At 37.3% G+C, this 10,307-nt stretch overlaps 1 protein-coding gene across 1 annotated transcript in view; it reads right to left on the bottom strand.

The window, feature by feature from the left end:
- Positions 1–700: 700 nt before the first annotated feature.
- LOC144313635 (outer dynein arm-docking complex subunit 2-like) overlaps positions 701–10,307 on the bottom strand; it is a 60,042-nt gene continuing 50,435 nt past the window's right edge. Inside the window, exons 4-5 of the mRNA XM_077896699.1 lie at positions 2,411–2,446; positions 701–1,121 (exon numbers count right to left, since the gene is read on the bottom strand). Coding sequence (XP_077752825.1) covers positions 1,008–1,121; positions 2,411–2,446 — 150 coding nt within the window. The 3' untranslated portion in view covers positions 701–1,007. The remainder of the gene's footprint in view (positions 1,122–2,410; positions 2,447–10,307) is intronic.

The raw sequence follows: 10,307 nt of genomic DNA, 5'->3' as shown, positions 1-10,307 counted from the left end.
ACATAGACAGCACTTAGTATTTTTCTTAATAAAAACTGCTTAGCCTGTTCTTCAAAGAATTAACTGAGATAGTTTATGGAACTGATGCATACAAAATGATTTTCCTGGCTAGTACTGGATGCTTGGGACAGTTAGTTCCCAAACATTTTAGCACACCAAGGTTACATATGCGATTCCTTAAAGTGGCCTCTAATGTTTCCATAACCTGATAAAATGCTATTAATCTTTTGTGGCCACTTAAAAAAAAGTACTCTGTGTGCTAAAGGCGAGTTCAGAAATTCAAAGCAATTTTATGTGAAGTAATATTATCCTTACAGCAACATAAATTAATTCTTCAATAAAAGTGTTGGTCAGTCCTGTGAGGGAAATAAAACATAATTGTTTATGCTTCGTAAATCTAAAAGTAAAAATCCCACTCATTGCTTATGTTTTTGTGATTTACATTATCTGGTACAGTGACAGCCATACATTAACTTCTCCGATGTCTGATAGTATTTAGGAGAAATCTAGAATGACCTCAGGATGATCTCTCTAGGTCCCGCTGCCTGACTCTAAATTTTATTTAATAACAGTTCGTGAAATCAGCACATCTCCTTAGAGCTCTCCCGTGGGTTGCAAGTGATCAAACAGATAAAACCATAATGACAGGGCAGTGAGATAGGTTTAACAGAAGGAAAATTCTAAAGACATGCAGAATGACTATAGGACTGCACACCAGGAAGGCCATATCTTTTATTAAAATCATCACAAACAAAAGTATCACAATTTTATTAGCTTTACATTTCATTACATGGCATATCCCCAAAATATTAAATAGAACACAAATATCTATGCAATTTTTGGATGAAGAGTATCCTTTGCATTTTTAATTCCTGTGTTTTCATTCAGACATTTATCTGTCTGTAAAACATTTGCTCAACATGCTTCCTGATCTAGGCTTCTTGGCCATGGGACTGACATGTTCCCTGTCATGTAAAATTTGGTAGTTTGTAACGTCTGTGCACATTTCAAGTGTATCTTGCCTTGTCTATAGCAAGAGCCAGTCTGCGTATGTTGGATATACATCCAGCTGCGGCTTCCTGGAGGTCCTGGTCAGAAGACCCAATCATACCCAGCAGTAGCTGTCACATGTAAAAGAGGAGGGCGGAGAGGGAAACAAAGTATAAAACCATTAATCTCAAGGCATAAAGTTAGGCTTTGAAAACAATTTTTAATATTAAATGTTTTTAAAAGTCACCAAAAAAAAAAAAAAACAAAGAAAAGAAAAGAAAAAAGGACAAGAAATGCCATTTAGGCAAATGCAAATATAAATGGTACTTAACCAGACCGAGATTTCTCATGAAATGCTTACCATTTTATTTCCTGAAGCTGAGATAGACCTATTTCTCCCACCTTTCTTTGGTCATCTAACTGCTATGGAGTCTGCTTTGAAATTTGTCTTGCATTCTTTCTGACTTTTCTGCCTCTAGGCCAAGCCAACAGCACACCATGCCTCGGCTATTAGTACAACCTCTTAGATATGATTTCTCTGCATTCCAACCCACTTGATCATGTCACAACTTAATTATGTCAATCCCCTAACTGCATTGACTCCCAGTGCTAAATAACTACAGCTTGGGACAGTTAGTTAACTAACGAGTTAAACAGTCTGTTAACTCATCCTTTAAAGGATTTTTGTGCTTTGGCCTCAGTTTACCTTTCTAGCCGCTTATCTTTCTCCTGCTCTATCCTGTACTCCAAGGTCACACACTTCTCCACTTCTTTTGCCCTGATTGATGCCATCCCTCTTCCTAAAAGGCCCTCTCATTCTCTTCTCTGAATTTCTAAATTTTACCTATCTTTCATGACCCAGTTAACTTTTCCACAAAGCCTCCACTGATTTTCATCAAATAAGATGCTATCTTTGCTTTATCAGAACTATCATAGCAGTTTACTCAAATGCCTATTACTATCCTTATATCATCCCTTTTATTTTTTTTTAAGTTTTGTTTTTTATGTATTTAAGTAATCTCTACACCCAATGTGGGATTCAAACCTACAACCCCGAGATCAAGAGTTGCATGCTCTTCCAACTGAGCCAGACACATGCCCCTATGTCTTTCCTATTAAATAGATATGTAGATTAATGCTTTCTGTCCTTTAGATTATAAACTCTAAAACTTATAATACTGTATCATGCCTAATACACCAAAAAATGACATAAAAAATGTAGACACCAAAAACTGACAAAGAAATTAATTAGAACTTTAAAAAAGTCTATCAGTTATGAATCAGATGAGTAGTTCTGACAAAGGATTTGAAAATTTAATTCGAGTCATCTATTTTCTACACAGTAGCATTTGGGTACAAATGTTGATGACAGAAAAGATGTGATAAGCAAAGAGATATTGTAAAGATAAATGTGAAATACCTTAAATATGACAGGCTTAGGGATTGGACTTTTATTCTGTAGGCAATAAAAAGAAGTTATTTAAACAGTTTAATCAGCAGAGTGACATGATCACATTTGTATTTTAGAAAGACAAATTTCATGACACCATGCAGAATATGGATTATAGAAAAGAAAGGGAAGGATCCTGAAGTCCTTCAGGGCAAAATGAATTCAAGGGACATTTGGGGGTTAAGCTTGTGTTGAACACAAATGGCCCAAGGATATCTGGTTATCCAAAAAGAAGAAAATAAAGATGGTAATCTTTCATCATACATAAACATTATGTCCAGGTGAATTAATGATTGAAATAAAAATGAAAAATATAAAACATTTGGAAAGTTGGAGTTGAGAAAACCCTGATAAAATTGAGGTACTGAAGGATGTCTGGCAACTCAGGTCCTCGACCTCCTCATTGTCCATGGAATTGTCCTCCACTTCCAGGGTCACATCCTGGTCCTTATTTTTCATCATGTTCAACAGTCCCACCAGTGCTTCTTGGACATCTCTATATTAGGCAATCTCAGAACTATCTCGAACCTAATATATTACAGATAAAATTTCTAATTTTTTTCCTATCTAAACCTGGGTCCCCCATCCCCAGTATTCTCCTATATCAGTGAAGATATCACCACTTAGTTGCTCAAGCCAGAAATCTCCTCACCTCACACTCCCACCTCATCTCCCCTGCTTCTATCCAACAATTATATCTTTGTGATTCAACTGCCTACACTTATTCCAAAGTCATTTGCTTCTCTCTATTGCCATTGTCATCACCCCTGTAAAGCCTACAGCACTTTCCCACTGTCCTTGCACCCTCTCTTGCCTGGCCCCCAGTCAATCATTCATACTGTATCCAGAGTAATGTCCTAAATTGTGAAGTTCACTGACAAGGGGCAAAATTCTAGAGAAGCAAAGGGAATAAGACATGATCAGTCTTCTAAGAGTCAAGAGAAAGAAATACCGTCTTCTGAATAAGGGAAACAGAGCTGTTTGGGGGAGCTCCTGACTTGAGAGTTTTGCATTGTTAAAGTAATTAAACAGGAGGCCATTAGATAAAGTGTCTCTAAAGATTTGGTGGCCTATGTAAGCAAACCAAAACCTAATCCAGAATCAACACACTTGAATCTAAGAATATGAAACCTGAGGCCAACCAATCACAAATAGGCTTTCCCAAATAAGGCAAGAGCTTATGCTATAGCCAATCAAATAATTTCCTTGCTTTGCTTCTGTATCTTGTTAAAAACTTTCCCCTAGCTCCTGGAGTGCTCCTAACCACTTTCAGTTTGGCACTGCCTGGTTTGAATCATGCCTCAGTTTATCTTTTTAATAACATTACTAGTGTTTTTCTCCAGCATCATCCGATCACTGAGGTGTAAGATGGAGGAAATAGGTTATAGCACTGCAACTCATTTGAATAGTCATACAGTCTGAGCTGACTGAAAGGACAAACAGAAGGCTACTCATAGGGATGCCTGGGTGGCTCAGTGGTTTAGCATTTGCCTTTGGCTCAGGGCATGATCCTGGGATCTAAGATTGAGTCCCGCATTGGGCTCCCGGCAAGGAACCTGCTTGTGTCTCTGCCTCCTCTCTTTTTGTCTTTTTGTGTGTCTCTCATGAATAGATAAATCTAAAAAAAAAAAAAAAAAAAAAAAGAAGCCTACTTATAATCTGGGAGGATGACCTGTAAGAATTAGGAAGGTAGGAAGGCAGATCTCTGTGAAGTGAGAAAACAGTGAGATGGAAGCTCAGGATGTTGAAAAATAGGACATTAGAGTTTGAGAATGGATTATGTGGAGTTTAAGATTTTATAGATAAACTTGTATTGCTTATTGACAGGGTCCAGGAAGTGACCATGGGAACATACGTCAATATAAGATTGTTAGGCAGTTTTATACATATGTGCACATGCATACACACACACACCTCTATGAACACATTTATTTAATTTATATTCTTATTCTCTCTGCAAAAAGAGCAAATAGTGCTCTATGAACATTATTGAAAAATAATGAGAAGGAAGAACAGAGTAGCCAGCTCTCCTTGGTTACTATAACACATGGCTTAGGTGTCTCGGTATTATAACTCCCACTTAAATCCCTTTTCTAGCTTGCAACTTTTAACTCTTGATCAACAATTCAATATTTTTATCAATTTATTTATTTTCTTGTACCTCATTTTATTATCATATGAAAGCTGCTAAAGCAGACACAGCTATATGAGGCTTCGGCTACTTCTTCTTGTCATGTCCTGTTATGTGAAAAAAATAAGGGAAGAAAGTGGCACTAGCAGAACTCTGTGTTCATGGTAATAGATGGATCAGTTGCTCAAATTATAGTTTCCTCCTGCATCAGTCTCTAGTCCAGAAGGACATCACCCCCATTGCTAAATAAAGGCATGAAGTAGCTATTAATAAAAATGAGACAAAAGCATTAGATATGGAATATGCTTGCAAGAGAAATGGGAGAAGTTCGATGAATAGGGAAGTGGCTATAATTCAAAATATTCACAAAAAGTTAAGGCTAAGCGATATTATTTATTAATTTATATTATAGAAAACCAGAACTCAATCACACCTCCTTTGCTATTAGAATAATTGAATAAAACTACCTTCATTTTGGAAAAGATTATCCTATAAACTCATTTTTTTTTTTGAGATTTTATTTCTTTATTCATGAGAGACACAGAGAGAGAGAATCGGAGGGAGAAGCAGGCTCCCTGCGGGGAGCCCCATGTAGTGAGCTGAAGGCAAACGCTTAACCACTGAGCCACCCAGGTGCCTCTATCCTATAAACTCATTTATGAGTTTGATCAGAACTCAGATGCTTTTTTGGTCAGATTTTCTACTTCTTTCTATTGGGTTGGAAGATGTTGAAATTAAAAAATTCAATCTAAGCGAAGGAACATGGAGAAGACCACAGCGAAATGAAGTACACTGATAATTTAATATTTTAAATGATTGTCCCTTCCCCTGCCTGACCTTTACAAGGCACATTAAGGAAAAGATTCGCACCCAGCCTGCTCCTGCTCTCAGACAAAGGTAATAAACTGGGAAAAGATGGAGTATATGATAGGGGCCAAGAGGAATGTGCATGGGGAAGCCACCTATGATAATCCCATGTTTATTATTTTCTATAATATTATCCATAAAGGAGACAAAGTTATATCTGATAAGGATCCCAGAACAAGGTTTGGCTCACAGTAACTACTCTTTAGTTCTTAGCCATTATTATTCCAATAGAAAACATACTTCAAGCACTATTCTAAGAGAAAACATACTTCAAGCACTGTTCTGATTCTAGTAACAAGTGAGATGTAACAAAACATTTTCAGCACTGTATTGGCTGGCATGATATCCTCTTATGAAGAAGTCAGGTTATTGCTACCCAGTGGAGGCTGAGAGTCACGTGGGTGGGCACTTCTGTAAGGAAAGGCAAGAGGCCCTCAGAGGAAGGTCAGCAGGGTAAAGTCTCTGAGTCCCTATCAAGTTCTGCCTCTGTGATGGGATCTAAGGAGAAAGGAGGGAGCCCTGAGAGACCGGGCTCATTGCAATTGGGAACGCTGGCAGGATGTAGTACTGACAGGTTACTGCAGGTCCCATGGAAATATAGTAGAAGGAATAGACCACTCTGTATTTCCTGCCTTGGGTTATCACTATGACTTTCCTCTGGTTCTTTAGAAGGAAGTCAAAGAACACTTTTGTGGGGTAAAATGATCTAGGAAATAAAGCAGTCAGGAACTTCATCAATACGTGGTCAAGACAAAATCAAGTTTGAATCAAAGTAACTCAACATTCTCTGAAAATATCAGTGAGAGTGACAAAACATGAGAGACACCTAACTCTGGGAAATGAACAAGGGGTAGTGGAAGGAGAGGGGGGCAGGGGGTTGGGGTGACTGGGTGATGGGCACTGAAGGGGGCCCTTGGCAGGATGAGCACTGGGTGTTATGCTATATGTTGGCAAATTGAACTCCAATAAATTTAAAAAAAAATGCATAGTCAACCACCACCACCAACAAAAAGTATAACTCAACATTCTCTTTGAAGATTTAAAGATACTGGCAGAGTCACACTCTCCAGTAGCCTCTTGACAAATGTGCAAAGGAGGTAAACTTCTTAAGACTCACATGTCTTTTCTATGACTTGATTAAGAGTTTTACTGAATATAGGATTCTAGGTGAGAAATAATTTTTGAAGAGTTGGAAGAGTTTTGAAGGCATTCCTCCATTTTCTTCTTGCTTCCAATGTTACTGTTGAGAAGCCCAAAGTGTTCTTCATGTTTGGTTTCTCTTGTTCACTCTATCTTCTTTTTCTATCCTTTCTCTTCTGAACATTACAGAATCTTTCATTATTATTATTACTATTATTATTATTATACTTAATGTTCTAAAATTTTACAGTGCTATATCTTGTGGATAGGTATACTTTTATCCATTGTATACAGGGAACCTGATGCATCATTTCAATCTGGTAAGTCATGTACTCCAACTCTGGGAAATTCTATTGAACTATTTCATTTCATTTCCTCCTCTCCATTTTCTCAGTTATTCCTTTGTGGAACTAATATTCTGAAGTTAGATCTTTTGCACTGTTTTTTTTTTTTATTTTTATCTTTCCTTTTTTCATCTCTTTATGTTTTTACTCTTTCTGAGAGTTTTTTTCTTTTTAAATTTTTATTTAAATTTTAGTTAGTTAACATACAGTGCAATATTGGTTTCTGGAGTAGAATTTAGTGATTCATCACATACAACACCCAGTGCTCATCACAAATGCCCTCCTTTTTTTTTTTTAAATTTTTATTTATTTATGATAGTCACACACACAGAGAGAGAGAGGCAGAGACACAGGCAGAGGGAGAAGCAGGCTCCATGCACCGGGAGCCTGACGTGGGATTTGATCCTGGGTCTCCAGGATCGCGCCCTGGGCCAAAGGCAGGCGCCAAACCGCTGCGCCACCCAGGGATCCCAACAAATGCCCTCCTTAATACCCATCACCCACCTAGCCCATCCCCTCCTACCACCCCTCCAGCAACCTCGGTTTGTTCTCTATCATGAAGTATCTCTTACAGTTTGCTTCCCCCTAATTTTCCCCATTCCCATATATTCATCTGTTTTGTTTCTTAAATTCCACATATGAGTGAAATCATATATTTGTCTTTCTCTGACTTATTTTGCTTAGCTTATTTTGCTTATAAAACACTCTAGCTCTATCCACATTGTTACAAATGGCAAAATTTCATTCTTTTTGATGGCTAATATTCTATGGTATATATGCCACATCTTCTTTATCCATTCATCAGTCGATGGATACCTGGGCTCTTTCCATAGTTTGGCTATTGTTGATAATGCTGCTATAAACATTGGGATGCATGTATTCTTTCTGTATTTTTGTATCGTTAGTAGTGCAATTGCTGGGGCATAGCAATTCCTCAATTCCTTGAGCAAAAAGTTCAACTTTTTGAGGAACCTCCAAAATGTTCTCCAGAGTGGCTGCACCAGCTTGCTTTCCCACCAACAGTGCCAAGACGGTTCCCTTTTCTCTGCATCCTCACTAACATTGTTTCCTGAGTTGTTAATTTTAGCCATTCTGACAGGTGAGGTGATTGTGGTTTTGATTTGTATTTTATCTCCCTGATGATGAGTGATGTTGAGCATCTTTTCATATATCTGTTAGCCATCTGGGTCTTTGGAAAAAATGTCTATTTTGTCTTCTGCCCATTTTTTAACTGGATTATTTGTTTTTGGGGTGTCGAGTTTGCTAACTTCTTTATAGATTTCGGATACTAACCCTTTTTCAGATATGTCATTTGCAAATATCTTCTCCCATTACATAGGCTTTTAGTTTTTTTGACTGTTTTCTTCACTGTGCAGAAGATTTTTATCTTAACTCCCAGTAGTTCATTTTTGTTTTCGTTTCCCTTTCCTCTAGTGATGTATCTAGTAAGAAGTTGCTCTGGCCCAGGGTGAAGAGGTTGCTGCCTGTGTTCTCCTCTAGGATTCTGGTGGTTTGCTGGTTCACATTTCAGTCTTGCATCAATTTTGAATTTATTTCAAGAAAGTGGTCCAGTTTCATTCTTCTGCATGTTGCTGTCCAGTTTTCCCAATACCATGTGTTGAAGAGATTTTTTTCCCATTGGATATTCTTTCTGCTTTGTCAAAGAATAGCTGACCATAGAGTTGTAGGTCCATTTCTGGATTCTCTGTTCTGTTCCATTGATCTATGTACCTGTATTTGTTGTGCCAGTACCATACCATTTGTTGTACTTGTATTTGTTGTGCTAGTACCATACTGTCTTGATGACACAGCTTTGCAATAGAGCTTGAAGTCTGGAATCGTGATGATTCCAGCTTTGCTTTTCTAAAATTTTCAGGATTGCTTTGGCTATTCAGGGTCTTTTGAATTTCCGTACAAATTTTAGGATTGTTTGGTCTAGCTCTGTGAAAAATGCTGGTGGTATTTTGATAGGGATTGCATTAAATGTGTGGATTGCTTTGGGTAGTATAGACATTTTAACAATGTTTGTTCTTCCACAAGCATGGAATGTTTTCCATTTCTTTGTGTCTTCTTTAATTTCTTTCATAAGTGTTCTACAGTTTTCAGAATACAGGTCTTTGGTTCTTTGATTCAGTTTATTCCTAGGCATCTTATGGTTTGGGTTCAGTTTAATCCTCTTCGGTTTATTCCTAGATACCTTACGATTCTTGGTGTATTGTAAATGGGATCAATTCCTTGACTTTTTCTGCTGCTTCATTATTGCTGTATAGAAATGCAAGAGATTTTTGTATGTTGATTTTATATCCTGAGACTTTACTGAATTCATGTGTTTGTTCTAGCAATTTTTTCATGGAGTCTTTCAAGTTTTCTACATAGAGTATCATGTTATCTGTAAATAGTGAAAGTGACTACTTCCTTGACAATTTAGATGCCTTTTACTTCTCTCTGTTGTCTGATTGCTGAGGCTAAGGCTGCCAGGACTATGTTAAATAGTAGTGGTGAGAACAAGGCATCCCTGTCCTTGTTCCTGACCATGGAGGAAAAGCTCTCAGGAAGATGGTATAAGCTGTGGGTCTTTCCAATATGGCTTTTATGATGTCGACGTATGTTTCATCTATCCATCTATTCCTACTTTGTTGAGGGTTTTTATAAGGAATGGATGCTGTCTTTTGCCAAATGCTTCTTCTGCATCTGAGAGGATCACATGGGTCTTATCCTTGCTTTTATTAAGGTGGTATATCACATTGATTGATTTGTGAATATTGAACCATCCTGGCAGCCCAGGAATAATTCCCTCTTGATCATGGTGAATAATTCTTTTAATGTACTGTTGGATTTGATTTGCTAGTATCTTGATGAGAATTTTTGCATCCATGGTCATGAAGGTTATTGGCCTATAATTCTCCCCTCCTTTTTAGTGGGGTCTTTGGTTTTGGAATCAAGTAATGCTGGCCTTGTAGAATGACTTTGGAATTGTACCTTTCATTTCTATTTTTGGAAACAATGTGAGAAGAATAAGTTTAGTTTTAGAAGATTAAGTTAAAGAAGTAACTCTTCTTTAAATGTCTGGTAGAATTTGCCTATGAAGCTACCTAGTCCTGGACTCTTGTTGGTTGGAAGATTTTTGATTAATCTTCCAATTTCTTTGCTGGTTATGGTCTGTTCAAATTTTCTATTTCTGTTCAGTTTTGGTAGTTTGTATGTTTCTAGGAATTTACCCATTTCTCCCAGATTGCCTAGTTTGTTGGCATATAATTTTTTCATAATATTCTAATTGTATTTCTGTGGTGTTAGTAGTGATCTCTCCTCTTTCATTTGTGATTTTATTTATTTGGGTACCTTCTCTTTTCTTTTTGGTAAGTCTTGCTAAGGGCTTATCAATTTT

The sequence above is a fragment of the Canis aureus genome, chromosome 5 (genome assembly GCF_053574225.1).
Source record: "Canis aureus isolate CA01 chromosome 5, VMU_Caureus_v.1.0, whole genome shotgun sequence".
NCBI classification, from domain to species: domain Eukaryota; kingdom Metazoa; phylum Chordata; class Mammalia; order Carnivora; family Canidae; genus Canis; species Canis aureus.
This window is presented reverse-complemented; position numbering and strand designations above follow the sequence as displayed.